Here is a 15,691-nt window from a genome sequence, read left to right on the forward strand (position 1 = left end):
CATAGGGAATAATGTCCAACTCATTCTACTATCATTCCTAGCCTCGTGGCCCCACCACAATTTAATCAGTTTTGGCATGTAGGTAACAAGTGCAATCAATATAAAAAACACTTCCATTACTTTTTTAAAATTTGAAATGATGCAGACTGTGTTTCCTGCATGATTTATTATATTCAAAATCAATCACCTTATTATAGAATCCCACCCCCATATTAACTACTTCAAAATTAAATGGCACACTTATAAATATCTCAGCGGTCAAGGAATAAAGCACAAGAAGAGTAAATGAAAAGTGCTTTGAACTGATTATAATAGGTAAAATATCAGGATTTCTGGTATGAAGCAATACTCAGATGAACATTTATAGCTTAAAGTATTTGTATCTGAAAGAAGCTAGAATAACAATCAAATTAATTTCAAATTATTTAGTAGGAAGGAAGAAATAAGAGTAGGAACAGAAATACATAAATTAGAGAAGAATTAATACAACTTTATTTGATAAAATCAAATATGTCTAATCAAGAAAAAAGCAAGAACAGAAAAAATAATATCAATGGAAAGGGAGCTATCAAAATAGTCCTACACATGCTAAAATATATATTAAGGTAATATTACAATTGTATGTCAACATACATGATAGCTTACATAACATGGTCTATATTAGAGAAGCATCCATGTACTGCTGAGAAGAAAGTGTATTCAGTCATTGATGGATGACGTATTCTTGTATATGTCTGTTAAGTCTAAATTATCAATTGTATTTTTCCTTTTATAGCTTCTTTCTTTAGTTTCTGTTTGGAGATCTATCCAGTGGACACAGAGGCAAGTTAAATCTTGAAATTCTTCTAGTTGTTAAGAGTTCCTACTTCATAACTGATTTTAAATTAGAAGTTTTCTTATGGCTTTAGTTTGGGAGTAGTCATTCAGTTAAAAGTACAGTGTGGTTTATGCAAACAAATAGTTGCATAACAATTAGAGTTGTCCCCTCCTGGAAGTGGGGCCCAGTCAGGCACTGTGGCCTGTGGTGGCCTTGTATGTCCCTTCAGGATAAGTCACACCGTCGTGCATTTCCATGAGTTTAGTAACAGTGTCGATTCCAAGTCCCTGTTCTGATGCCCTCTGAGATGTTTCCTGATGATGCTGATGTTCTTACAGACATGGAACAATCTTTGCTATAATTGTATAATTGTATAAAGTCATGAATGTTCATACATTATCTTTAAATTGAAAAAAACTTAACTTAAAATAATTTGTACCCTGTATTATTGTGTTGTTGTCTGTTTGATTCTGAGATTGAGAAGGGTATGTTTGATGTATGTAGATGCTCCATTGTTTGGAGCATAAATGTTTATGATTGTTATGCCTTATTGAGGTATCATTCCCTTAAGCACTATGAAATAGTCTTTTTTGTCCTAATTAACTTTGGCTTAAAGTCCACTTTATCTGATATGATAATAGAAACCCCTCCTTTTTCATGCATTCCATGTTAGATATTTTTTTCCCACACTTTCACCTCTAGTATGTGTATGTCTTTGTCTATATTGTGAATCTCTTGGAGACACCACATCATTGGTTCTTGTTTTTAAACCAATATGCTAGTCTATGTCTTTTGATGGTGAGTTTAGGCCATTAATATTCAAGGTTATTATTGAGATATGATTTGTATCCCTGGTCATTTTTTTCATATCTAGTTTTTATTTTGATTTAGTTTCTCCTTCCATTGCCTATTCCTATAGTGTAGATCCCCCCTTTTCTGAATTTCATTTTTTTTTATACTTTCCTCCTCATGGAATATTTTGCTGAGAATATTCCTTAGTGCAGGCTTTCTAGTTGCAAATTCTTTCAACTTTAGTTTATCATGGAAGGTTTTTATTTCACCTTCAAGTCTGGATATAGGATTCTTGGTTGGCAACTATTTTCTTTCCAAGTGTGGTATTATTTTAGGACCTCCTAGCTTTGAGGTCCAGGTTGAGAAATCAGCAGAGATTCTAATTGTTTCCCCCTATATGTTCATCTGATATTTTTCTCTCACAGAGTTTAAAATTCTATCCTTATTCGGTATGTTAGGCATTTTCATTATGATGTACCTTGCTGGGAGTTTGCTGTAATTTTGTACATTTGGGGTCCTGTGAGCCTCTTGTATTTGATTTTCCATTTCAATCTTTAGGTTTGGGAAGTTTTCTGATATTGTTTCAGTGAAAAGGTTATGTATTCATATGGTTTCTTTCTCCATGGCTTTATCTATCCAAATATGTCTTATATTTGGTCTTTTCATGTTATTCCACAGTTCTTGGAAGTTCTGCTCATGGTTTCTTAACATCCTCTCTGTGTGGTCAACTCTACTTTCAAGATTATATATTTTTTCTTTATTGCTCTAGGTTCTGTCTTCCAAGTGATCTAGTCTGGTTGGTGTTGTTTTCTGTAGAATTTTTAATTCAATTTATTGTTTCCTTCCTTTCAGGGAATTTTTTTTTTTCAGTGATATTTTGCTACCTCTATTTCCTCTCTTACATCATCCTTTACTTCTCAGATCAGTTGAACTATATACATTCTAAACTCCCTCTCCAACATTTCATTCACTGTGGTGTCGATGGATACTGTTATTGGAGTATCTTGGATTGTTTGGGGAAATTTGTTCCCTTGCTTTTTACATTGTTTGTGTGTCTACCCATTTAACAGTATGGATCTGAGACAGGAGAGTTTCTACCCTATGGACTTATTGTGTCCCTGAAGGTTTCCAGCATCTCACCGTTAGGGGTAGACAAATAATAACTACCAATGCAAACAGTGCACAGCATTAAAACAAATAGCTCCTACTATGATGTCAACAATGTTAATTATCATGATAAATAGAAATTATATGATCAGTTATTGCCTACAATAAAAACAGTAGTTTTGCCAAAAGGATTTACAGAATTTCAAATGGTGAAAAGCAAGAGAACAGAAATGATATAAGATGCGATGATTATGAGGGAGGAGGACAGAAGAAGAAGTAAAAACTAAAAGGAAGATTGAAAGAGAACAATAGAGGTTGGTGTTAGCGAAGAAATGAGAGAATCAAGGTAAACAGGTAGGAGAAAAAATATATATGTAAAGTATAAATTAAAAAAATAAATTAAAAATAAAAATAAAAGAATACAAAATAAAATTAAAATATACTAATCAAACATCACAGTTCACAAAAAAACTATTCCATGAAAAACAACTGGCTTCAAAAATGCTAGAAGTGAGAGAAAAACAAACATGAATATGCATAAATGCCCATGTACCATTAAAGTCACAACAGAGGAAAATAATTAAAATAAAATCATGATAGTTAATCTTTCCATCGGAGTTCAAAAGACTCTCAGCTTCTCTTCTCAGCAGTGTTAGGTGGGGATGTCTGCAGCGTGATGTTCCACTTCTGGATTACTGGAGTGAGACAGGCAATTCCATGGGCAGGATTCCTGGAGGCAGGGTTTAGGCTTGGTGGGCCAGGGCTCTATGCCAGTTGGTCTGGAGAGTTTAAATCAGCGACCCTCCAGCACCCAGCACTTGCTAGTCCATGCTGGAAGACTGTACCTCAGGGATCTCCCCTGGATTCCACTCATGGGGTCGGGGAGCCCAATTCCTTCACCCCTGTGTTACCTTCCAACCTCTCGTTTCTTGGGTTCAGTTTCCAAACAATCTCTCCTGCCCCAGTCCTTCCAGTTCCTGGCCAGAGGCACTCCCAGCATGTCCTGCAAGCAGTGGATTGGAGGCTGACGGGTGGAGCCTGCTGGCTTTCCACAACCAGTTGTCCCCTGTGTAAACCTTTCTCCACATTCTAGTGTCTCCTGGTCACTTGTTATACCCTGTGTCATGCAGTGTGTGTTTACTGGGGCTGTACTTCAGGACAAATTCAGGTGTGTGAGGAATCTGCCCCTTCAGCTGATGGCCCCATGCCGTGGCTGCAAAATGGTTCCTTCCTTGGTCCTTGGTGGGCCACCTGAAGAGATGGCTGTTTCTTTTCCTTGCACACAGATAATGGGCAGCATGTCTTTCAGGTTTGCCAGGCAAAGTCCTTGATCTTTAAATGCTGCATACCAGACATGCCTCTGGCCTTCCTGAAATGCAGGTTCCTTTCTTTTCCTTTCCCTCCACTTTGTTCATAGAAGGACTGGTCTGCCAGAGCTGCCAGCCTGGCTGTGTCATTGGCTGTGCTTCTGGGGATTTCTTCTTTATTATATCACATTCAACCACCTGAGTCCCTGATCTGCTTTGAATGTCCAGTTTTAAATTTCAATGCAGTCTCTCTACTCTGTTTTGTTCACCCACTTTGCTGAGAAGTTGCCTGTTTTCTTGGTTTCACTCCATGGAGCAGCCAGGAACACCACCTCCTCTATTCCACCATAAGATTTGCTGCTAACATTCATTTATAAATCTAAAATGTCTCATAATGCAGGCTATCTACATGTCAGCATCCTGAAAGTGGGCTGCCTCAGTTTATTATTTCCAAAAATTAAAATAACTGAGTGTCCTGATGGATAGAGAATTGCTACAATCTCTCCAACCATCATAGCTAACTTTTGTTCTGTTATAAGATAGCTATAGCTCACTAAAAGAAAAAATACACAGTAAATAAAAAAGAAGAAGAGAAATGAAGTTATAATTTTCATGGCTTTCACATGAGCCTGTGTGTTGGGGTCTCTACCACCTTTAGAATTCAGTTTCATTTGATTAATATGTCTCCTCAGGGATATTATTAAGATAAAAAATGAGATTAGTGAAAAAATAAACGGTACCATAGCAAACAGGCTAAATAAAGTCATTGGCTCAAAGTATTGAATTTTACTCATATGGAACATTTCAGTGATGTTTTTTGAATCTTTGATAAGATTATGAAACCTATAACCATAACTCACTATTGGTGCTAGTATAATGCCAACCAAAAAGGAGACGGCAAAGCATCCTAGCAGGATCCAGTGAACCACTCTATCAGTTCTCCACTTCAGCCAGAGAAAAAGTGGGTGGGAGAAATTGGCTATCTTGAGGCAATAGAAGACATTCAGACAGGTGGCAAACCACATGCTTAAGTAGTTAAAGAATATCCAGAAGCTGCAAACAATTATTAGTATTTTTGAATTTTCAAACACATCTGGGTATAGTGTTGTCAAAATCCCATGTAGTACTACAGTAGCGATCAAACACATTCTTGAGATAGCTAAACTGGTGAGGACATAGTCAATTGAGGAGATCTTCTTCTTCTTAATCCAGTCAATCCAGTTGACTAGTCCAATGTATCCATTGCCCAACATTCCTATTATGAATTCTGCAGTGATCACAATTGTAAAGATATCTTTGTTACTGAACATGTTTGTAGAGAGAACACCCTGATCTCCAATATCACTGCAAATGGAATAATTTACAGATGATGAGTTAGAACATGATTAATAAATTCTTGAAAGCATTTCTTGTAATGTTTTCATCTGTCATTATTCTGACTTTGGTATTCTTCTTGGAGCTCCGAGATCTAACCTGAAATAGGATGATTTTTACATTCATGAAGACTAAACCAATAGACCGCTCCAAACAAATGTCTTGTGTAGTTTTCTGCAGCCTGGGAATATTATAATTATTACCTTTAGTGAGTGATAACTGAAGCATTTAGTTGAAACTGCTCTCACACAAATTCAGACTTTATTTCATGAATTTGCAATAGGCTTCTTGCAGTAGGTTCAGTAGGTTCTGTATATTTGAACCTGTCAGGTTAAATTTTGAAGCAGAAGTCATTAAAAAGAACAAAACCCGTAAGTGTTAACTAAGAATAAAAATGTGTAAATGAAGCTTCATTTTCAACATTATAAGTTATAAATTAACCACAATCGTGTCTACTCCGGAAATGGGATTTTGTTTCAAAAAATATTAGTATAGTTAGATCATATAGAAATAATAAAGGATAAATTTTGTCTTCATTTAGATGATCAATTAGTGAAGGTTATGACCCAAGTCTCATTATAAATGAAAGTTGTTACTGTTCAGACAGTCATGTGGCAATAGTTACTAAGAATTTGCTCTGTGCAGTTTATTAGAATTATAATCTGCCTGACACAGATTTGTTGTCTCTAGTTTTATTCGATGTGAGAAGTGCTCACAAAGATGATTCACTTCTTGAAACATTCTCTTTTTTACATTAATCATTGCCCTCTAAAATTAAAGAAATTTGCACTTTATTCTAGTTCCAGTACATTTCTTTTGATAAGACATACCATCTCATAGCACGTGTTATATTCATGTCACTAGAGAGGGCAATCACATAAAAACGTAATTTTCTTTGAATGAAGTAGCGTTTCCAGAGAGTAGGAGTAAATCTTTCATTAAATTAGATTAATTCTCTTTTTTGGGAAACATGACTTGAATGTGGGTGATACAAATCACAATAAACCAGGGTTCTTCTTGGAATATCAGGATTGTCCTGATCAGTACTTTTTTTTTTTTCCCCCGGGATCAGGGGGACTGGGGATAAACTACATCCCCAGTCCTTTTTATCTGGGGCAGGACTGGCTCAGTGCTTAGAGCCTGGCTGCAGTGCTGAGGCTGGCCTTGAACTTGCAATCCTCCTGCCTCAGGAGTCATTGGGATTACAGTCATTGAGCACTGCACCTGGCTTGTCTTTCAGTTTGAAGTAGGCAGGTTTTCACCAATTGACTTTATAGGAAGGATTTATGAGTTCTAAATCTCAACCCCAGAGCCTGTGTGACTGAAGTTCTTCTACTTACTGAGTTGAAGCCCTTTGCCAGCACATGGCAGGAAGAAGTGGAATCTTTTTTTTATTTAGTCAGTGACATGACACATTATTGTGGGATTCGTGTTCCTTTTCCTGTGAAGACAAAGAAAATGTGGTTCAATGACAGCATTAGATTCAAAGCAAAATCAGGGAGAAACACAAAGGAACATAAAGAGAATCTTTAGAATAATGTTAGATGTTAGCATTTTTCAGTAGTATGTAAGAGGACATGAATGCAAACACTTAGATGGGAGAAATTCTTTCGTTGATCTCTTTTTTTCTTGTATTGAAGATATTTCTCTAGGGCTCTCTAGGGAATAGAGGGCTTCTTTTCTTTTAGAAACCATCCAGGAATCTTAAAACTTTCAGAACAACTTCCCTTAGTTTGTTTCCCTTTCCAAGATGAATGCATGGGGTGATGGGAAATGACAGTGTGATTGGGTCAGCACTAACTCTCCCCTGAGGAATCAGAGCCAGAGGTTATCACCAGATGTAGAGTCAGGAGTGTTGAGATGATTGCTGCTTTCGTGACCCCCGTGTGCTCCTCTTGCTGGGATTTCCGGACCCTGTGGCATGGAGTTTCATCTGCTTGGCGTTTCTAAATAGGGAGAAGAGTCCAAGAAAAATAAAGTCAGCAAAAAAATACATGGAACTATTATACCCAGGTTCACAGAAGTCGGTTTCAAAGCATTTGGGATTTCACTCACCTTGAATTCACAAGTTATGTTCTTTTCAAGATTGGCCTTGATGAAGTGACACCCTGTATCATCATGAGAATGAGCCCCCAAATCCCAAAGATGATGCTGTTGATCTTTAGCTTGATCCAGAGGAAAAGTAGGTGAGATGCATAGGCTATCTCAAGGCCACAGAAGTTGCTGAGACCAAAAGTAAACCAGGCACTTTAATTATTGGCTGGAGTCCAGACAATATCCAGGAGGCTCGCTAGCTTCTCTCTGTCCTACTTGTCTGGGGAAAGTAGCCTAACAAAGCCATTCAGAGACATTCACACAAGTATATTCTGGAGACAGCCAAGGCGATTGAGAAGATGTCATCTCAGTGAATCCTCTTGAGCCAAGCAATGCAGTTAACCAGGATGATGAATCCATTTCCTCCAATCCCTTTAGACAGTTCACCAGCAAGCAGTCAGAGATATCGTCTCTATTGCACTTGATATGTCAGCAGAGAGTTCTGATTTGGAACTTGCCGATGATGAATTGTAGATGGCTGCTGCTTATGTCATGCTGCAGTTGTCTTTATTTGTCCCTGTTGTCAGCTGTGATTCAGACCAAGAAGATAGCCAGCTCTGCTGTGGGCTAGAACTGCCTGAAGACTTTCCTGCCTGAGGCCAGTAACTTCCTGTTTAAATAGTGGTGATTGCAAGGCTCTAAGATGCAAATGAGAATGGATCTCATTTCTTGGATTTGCACATTCTTTCTCATGTTAAGCTCTTTGCATCTTGTTTCTTGTTTTCAAATTATAAATCTTGGTTTTTTCCCTAATTGACGGAGAGAATTATATATATTTTTGTGTGCAACATGAAGTTTTGAATTCTATATAGATTGTGTAGGGATTGGCCTACTATTTAATGTCTGAATAAGTTCAGATAGTTATTGCTTTTGTGGTGAGAATATTTAGCATCCACTCAGTATTTTCAAGGTCATGATATACTATCATTAGCTGTAGTTATGCTGTCTGATAGCTCTCTTGAATTATTCCTCTTATTGCAGTGTAATTTTGTATTCATTGATCAATAACTCCATAATCAAACCTCCCCCAACTCCCTCCACTTCTGTAACCATCCTTCTATTCTCTACTGTATGAGATCAACCTTCTTAGATTTCACCTTAAGTAGGATCATGCACGATTTCTTTCTGTGCCTGACTAAATTGACCTAACATCAATGTCCTCCTGGTTCATCCCATGTTATCACAAATGACAGTATTCCCTTCTCTTTATGAATTAATGCTATTGCACTTTGCATGCATACCACATCTTGGGTAGTACATAATGGTGCTATAAACATGGGTGTGCATTAATATTTTTAATGTAGTGATTCCAGTTCTTTTGGATAGATCCCAGCAGTATGGACTTAAACAATAATTATTTTTCCTATCCATGAACTCAGGATATCTTTCCACTTATTTGGGCCCTCTTCCATTTCTTCCAGCAATGTTTTAGGATATGCAGTTTTCCTAGCACCACTATTGGGCAAGACTGTCACTTCCCCTGTGTGTGTTCTTGGTTCCTTTCCACTGATTTGTATCTTCTTCAATTTCTCCCATGTTTTATTATTTTCAGTGTAATGATATTTCACCTCCCTGGATTTATTCATACATACTTTGTGTGTATTATACATGGAACTATTTTGATTTTTTTTTAAGATTTTTGTGTATTAATTTTGTATCCTACAACTTCATTGAATTTGTTTATTGGTTCCAAAAGTTCTTGGGTACAACCTTGAGGGCTTTCTAAGTGTAAGACCATGTCATCTGCAAATAGTGACAATTTGACTTTTTTCTTTTCAATCTACATGCCATTTATTCTTTTGTCTAATTACTCTAAGACTTCTAGCAGTGTGTTAAACAGAAGGGGTGAGAGTGAGCTTTCTTGTCTTGTTCCAGATCTTAGAAGAAAAGCTTTCAATTTTTTTTTATGAGTGCAATATTTGTTGTGGGTTTGTGTTATATGGTAAATTATTTCTGTGCTTACTTTATTGAGAGTTTTTATTAGGGAGGGATGTCAAATGTTGTCAATGCTTTACCTGCATCTACTGAAATGGTCATGTGGTCCTTATCCTTTATTCTGTTAATGTGACATATCCTATTTATTGGTTTGCATATGTTGGGTTCTCCTTATGTCTCTGGGGTGAATTCCCCTTCATCATCATGAATAACCTTTTTGATATATTATTGTAATTTCTTTGCTAGTGTTTTGTTGAGAGTTTTTGGCATCTATATCCCTTGGGAGTATTGGACTGTTATTGATTCTTCAAGATTCTGATTGGAAAATAGAGCTTTTTCAGCATCATTACCATTGCTAATGACTTGCACATATTCCAAAATTGTGGTCTACTTTGCAAAAATATAGATTTTGGAGCTTAAAAAGTGATTATGAATTTAATAAAATACTTGGGAATCAATCTAACAAAAGAGGTGAAAGACCTCTACAATGAGAACTACAGAACACTAAAGTAAAAAATTAAAGAAAATCTTAGAATATGGAAAGATCTCCCATGTTCTTGGATAGGCAGAATTAATATTGTCAAAATGGCCATACTACCAAAAGTGCTATACAGATTCAATGCAATTCCAATTAAAATCCCAATGGTGTACCCTACAGAAATAGAGCAAGCAATTATGAAATTCATCTGGAAGAATAAGAAACCCAGAATAGCTAAAGCAATCCTTAGCAGGAAGAGTGAAACAGGGGGTATCGCAATACCAGATCTTCAACTCTACTACAAAGCAATAGTAACAAAAACGGCATGGTATTGGTACCAAAATAGAAAGGTAGATCAATGGTATAGAATAGAGGACATGGACACAAACCCAAATAAATATAATTTTCTCATACTAGACAAAGGTGCCAAAAACATGCAATGGAGAAAAGATAGCTTCTTCAACAAATGGTGCTGGGAAAACTGGAAATCCATATGCAACAAAATGAAACTAAACCCCTCTCTCTCACTCTGCACAAAACTCAACTCTAAATGGATCAAGAACCTCGGAATCAGACCAGAGACCCTGCATCTTATAGAAGAAAAAGTAGGTCCAGATCTTCAACATGTTGGCTTAGGATCACACTTCCTTAACAGAACTCCCATAGCATAAGAAATAAAAGCAAGAGTCAATAACTGGGATAGATTCAAACTAAAAAGCTTTCTCTCAGCAAAGGAAACTATCAGCAATGTGGAGAGAGAACCTACAGAGTGGGAGAATATCTTTGCCACTCATACTTCAGATAGAGAACTAATTCCAGAATATATAAAGAACTCAAAAAACTCTACACCAGGAATACAAATAACCCAGTCAACAAATGGGCTAAGGATATGAACAAATACTTCACAGAAGAAGATGTACAAGCAATCAACAAACATATGGAAAAATGTTCAACGTCTCTAGTAATAAGAGAAATGCAAATCAAAACTACCCTAAGATTCCATCTCACCCTAATTAGAATGGTGATTATCAAGAATACAAGCAGCAATAGGTATTGGCTAGGATGTGGGGGAAAAGGTACACTCATACATTGCTGGTGGGGTTGCAGTTAGTGCAGCCACTCTGGAAAGCAGTGTGGAGATTCCTTAGAAAACTTGGAATGGAACCACCATTTGACTCATCTATCCCACTCTTGGCCCATACCCAAAGGACTTAAAATCAGCATACTACAGAGATGCAGCCACATCAGTGTTCATAGCTGCTCAATTCACAATAGCCATATTGTGGAACCAACCTCAATGCCCCTCAATTGATGAATGGGTAAACAAACTGTGGTATATATACACAATGCAATATTACTCAGTCATAAAGAATAATAAAATTATGGCATTTGCAGGCAAATGGATGCAGTTGGAGAATATCATGCTAAGTGAGATAAACTGATCTCAAAAAAACAAAGGACAAATGATTTCACTGATAAGCAGATGATGATACATAATGTGGGTTGGGAGGGAGGCAAGAATGGAGGAAGGAGGGACAGTATAGAGGGAAAAGGGGTGGGAGAGGTTGTGGGAAGGAAAAAAAAATAACAGAATGAGTCAAACACCATTACCCTATGTAAATGTATGATTACACAAATGGTATGACTCTACTTTATATACAGAGAAACAAGTTGTACCCCATTTGTTTACAATAAAAAAAACTAAAAAAAAAAAAAAAGTAACATTATTACTTCTAGCCTCAAAGTAACACATTGGCTTCATTAGTTAGGAAACGCAGGTAGAACAATAGTAGTTTTCCATTTTCTTTAAAAGACATGTTATTTAATTTATTTTGTTATTTTTAAGACACCGCTATTTGTTGTGTAGCTTTTTCACCCTGTAACATGGGAGAAAGATATTTTATTTTTGCTTGTTATACATATTTGTGTTCAATTTATTATGGTAGGTTAAAAATAAACATAATCTTCAAGCTCTCCCTTTCTTCCTCTCTCCTCTCCTTTAATCTCCTCCTTTCCTTTTCCCTTCTCCCTGCCTTTTCCTCCTGTTCTCCCTCTTCCTTCCCCTTCTTTCTCCTCCTGCTCTTTCTCTTAATATAATTTCGTTTAATGAGACTACTTATTGGTGAAGATATCAGGCTTAGGTCATACACAAGCCAAATTATTACTTCTATCTAAATTCCTTCTTTTTGTTTCAGAAATTGATGGAGACAACTGGCAACTATACACTTTTCAGGAGTGGCCTTTCTTTCTCTAACTTCAAAAAAGCCATAAACTGGGCACAGTGGCACACACCTGTAATCCCAGTGGTTTGGCTGAGGCAGGGGGATCACAAGTCCAAAGCCAGTCTCAGCAACTCAGTGAAGTTCTAAGCAACATAATGAGTCCTGGTCTCAAAATAAAATAAAATAAATAAATTAAATGGTCTGAGCATGTGGCTTAGTGGTTAAGTGTTCCTGGGTTCAATCCCTGGTACCAAAAGGAAAAAACAAATACAAACAATGCCTACAAAACACCAATAAAGTCATCAGCATTAATGCCTTGGCTATTTTTTTTTTTTTTTCTTTCTAGGTTCATGGATCTCCATCAAGGGATGAAGGTATGCAGAGAGATACAGGGTCCTGATTGGACCCCAACTCATCCGAATACTGGAAGTTTATGGAAAGCTCAGATTTTAAATTTGACAAAGATTTAAATACCACCAGTATTGGAAAGCAAAAGTCTTTGTTCTTGAAACCAGTAACCAGATGACCAATATAGGCACCACTTCCTCATTTCAAAGAGAAATTTGCTTTATGTATTTCCTTGATCTCTGCCAGTATTTCAAAGCATATGTGCCATTTTGATATATTTCTGTTTAGCTGGGATTCAAGAAAGCCTCCAGGAGCACTAGAAGCTAGGGTTCAGGCAAGGAACAGATTGTTCCTCACAGTGCTCAGAAAGAACCAGCTCTGCTTACAACTGTTTTTGAACTTCTAGTATCCAGAACTATAAGAAAAAAATATTATGCTGTTTAAGCCCCCACATCCCATCCCTCCAGTTTATGGTATTTTGTTATAGAAGCCCTAGGGAAGATATACTATGAGAAAATTCACTTACCAAATGTGTGTGTGTGTGTGTGTGTGTGTGTGTGTGTGTGTGTGTGTGTGTGTGTTTGTGAATAAGCATAGACAAATTATAACATTTACTCCATTCTACCTCCCAAGCTTCTGAGTGGAGATCAATAGAAAAAGACATCACAGGCATACATCTCTTAGTTGCTGGCCTTAATTCCCAGTCAAGCTAAGGGTTGTGCTTAACCTAGAAGTTCTATGTTTTACCTAGTGTCAAAATATCATTCTATCAATGGGGAATACACATGTGAATGCAGTTAGTCTAAGAAGATGGATTTAAAATCAGATGAGGATAAAAATGAAGGCTTTTGTTAAAATAATATACTTTTTAAAAAGTATTAATTTTAACATTAGAGTATTACAAAATAATAATCCTTTGATATGCTCAGTGATATTTAAAAGTGTACGGTGACTTTAGGCTATTACTTTTAAGTTTAGAGGTGGTAGAACATATCCATAGAGAAAGGTGACTAAGTGACTCTGCTCAGCTTTTTCTAGTCTCTGGTCTTTCTGTTATTTGGATTGAGTACATTCTGTAGATTTGTATTTGGGTTCACTATTTCTGTCCTGCCATCTTTACTACTGAGCCCTTTCAGCAAGAATTTTGGTAATGTGTATTCCAGTTCTATAATTTCCATGTGATTAATTTTAATAACTCCTATTTATTTTCTGAGATTTTTCCATTTGTTTTAATGGATATGTAATAATTGAAGCTTTTTTATGACCTTCCCTTTAAAAGCCTTGTCAGATCATTCCAATATCTGATTCATTCGAATATTGGTATTGGTTGGTTGTCTTTTTCTGATAGCTGCTGTGATGGATGATAAGAATTTCAAGATAAGTGGCATAGTTCTATGAAAATAACCATATCTACCTCACCCCACCCCAATAGTAAGAAGAGTAGAACTAGCTTACACTTTTGGAAAGATCTTTAATGTCTGACTAAGTAAAGGACCATTGAATTCTATCTATGCTGCTGCATTTGATCTTTTATTGATACATGATTGAAAAGTATTGTCTCACTGAGTTATGTGTATTTTCTAACTGTTGACATACTTCAGCATACCATATCAAAAAATCACATTTGTAATATAACTTTTAATCTCTATCATTTGAAAACTCTTCTACTATTGGCAAGCTTTTGAGCTCATTGTAGTGGATGCAACATTTCTGAAATTCTTCTTTTTATTTGAAAGCACAAATTTACTGCAAGAATTGCTGACAGTTTTCAGTTGAAACTTTCGGGTTCACTTTTCTTTTTCAAGAAAATGTGTGCTAAGTGCCCAAATAAATCTGGGGATTTAAATAAAGTAAACTAAAAATGAAGGCTTGAATGGCCATTTCCATCAAGGTGGAAGTAGTTTTCTTTTTGTATTCTTATTAATGAAGATTTTACAGGTTAAGGTAACATAAACAGAAATTAAACAAGCTTAATTCTACTTATGTGTACATTCACTGTGATGTGTAATTCTGAATCAAATTTAGAAGTATTTTTTTGCCTCAAAAGATGAGTTAATTCCTTGCTTTTCTGTTTTTCTCTGTACCCTGATGGACTTTTCCATCCAGCTTCTAAAATAATATGAGCACACTATGGGTAGACTGAGTAATTTTCACAATGCAAAATACATGAAAATATATAAACCTAAGGGTAGAAGAGTTTGAAAACTTATTGGTAAGGATGAAAGAGAAAGAAACTTTCTGTTTTTATCTTCACTTAAATCTTACTGTATTACTCAGTGTTCCCAAACCACTAAAAACACTGTGATAGTGCATAGAGTTAGTTAGCCAAGGTGTCAGTATGCTTTCTTCTACTCTCCAATTTCTGTGGACAAGATCCTATGTCATGCCATGTGCATAGAGGTACACATTTGTAATCTCAAGAAGTCAAGATGCTGAGGCAGGAGGATTACAAATTCAAAGCTAGCCTCAGCAACTTAGCAAGGCACTAAGCAACTTCTTGAAATCCTGCTTCAAAATAAATTAAAAACAACAATAACAACAACAACAAAACAGCTGGGAATGTGGTTCGCTGATTAAGGACCCCTGTGTTAAATCTCTGGTAACAAAAATAAATAAATAAATAAATAAATAAATCCCTTGTCACTTCTCGATGAGACCTTTCTTTTCCTCCCTTGCTAAGGGCTTTCAGAGTAATCTTCTTTTGCCCCTCTTCTGATAGTGATCATGGTTATGACCAAGTATCACCATTCATTAGATTCTGAGCTCCAAAGTACAGTAAAAATGCTACATTCTCCTTTGCATCTCCATTGCTGAGAATAGGGTTCTGCCAGAGGGATTATTTAAAAAGCATGCATTCCCAACAAAGGAAACAATTAGAAATCTATAGAATTCAAGAAGAATGGGGAACCTACAGAATGCAAGAAACTCTTTGCTAGTTACTGTTTGACAGATGATTAATATCCAGAATATATAAAGAACTCAAAAAACCTTACACCAAAAAAACAAATAACCCAATTAATAAATGAGCAAATGTGAATTAAACAGACACCTCTCAAATGAAAATATACAAATGGCCAACAAATTTAAGAAAAATGTTTAGCATCTTCAGCAATTAAAGAAATGCAAATCAAGCTACACTGAAATTTCATCTCACACCATTCAGAATGGCAGTCATCATGAATATGAATAATAATATAGGAGAGGATGTGGAGAAAAA

At 36.3% G+C, this 15,691-nt stretch overlaps 1 protein-coding gene across 1 annotated transcript; it reads right to left on the bottom strand.

Annotated features, from left to right (window-relative positions):
• Positions 1–4,424: 4,424 nt before the first annotated feature.
• LOC306662656 (taste receptor type 2 member 8-like) lies at positions 4,425–5,333 on the bottom strand (the record flags this gene model as incomplete). Its single annotated transcript, XM_079142567.1, has 1 exon — positions 4,425–5,333. The coding sequence occupies one exon, from the start codon at positions 5,331–5,333 to the stop codon at positions 4,425–4,427; it is 909 nt and encodes a 302-aa protein (XP_078998693.1).
• Between the last annotated feature and the right edge of the window lie 10,358 nt (positions 5,334–15,691).

Source organism: Sciurus vulgaris (genome assembly GCF_902686455.1).
Source record: "Sciurus vulgaris genome assembly, chromosome: 5".
NCBI lineage: Eukaryota > Metazoa > Chordata > Mammalia > Rodentia > Sciuridae > Sciurus > Sciurus vulgaris.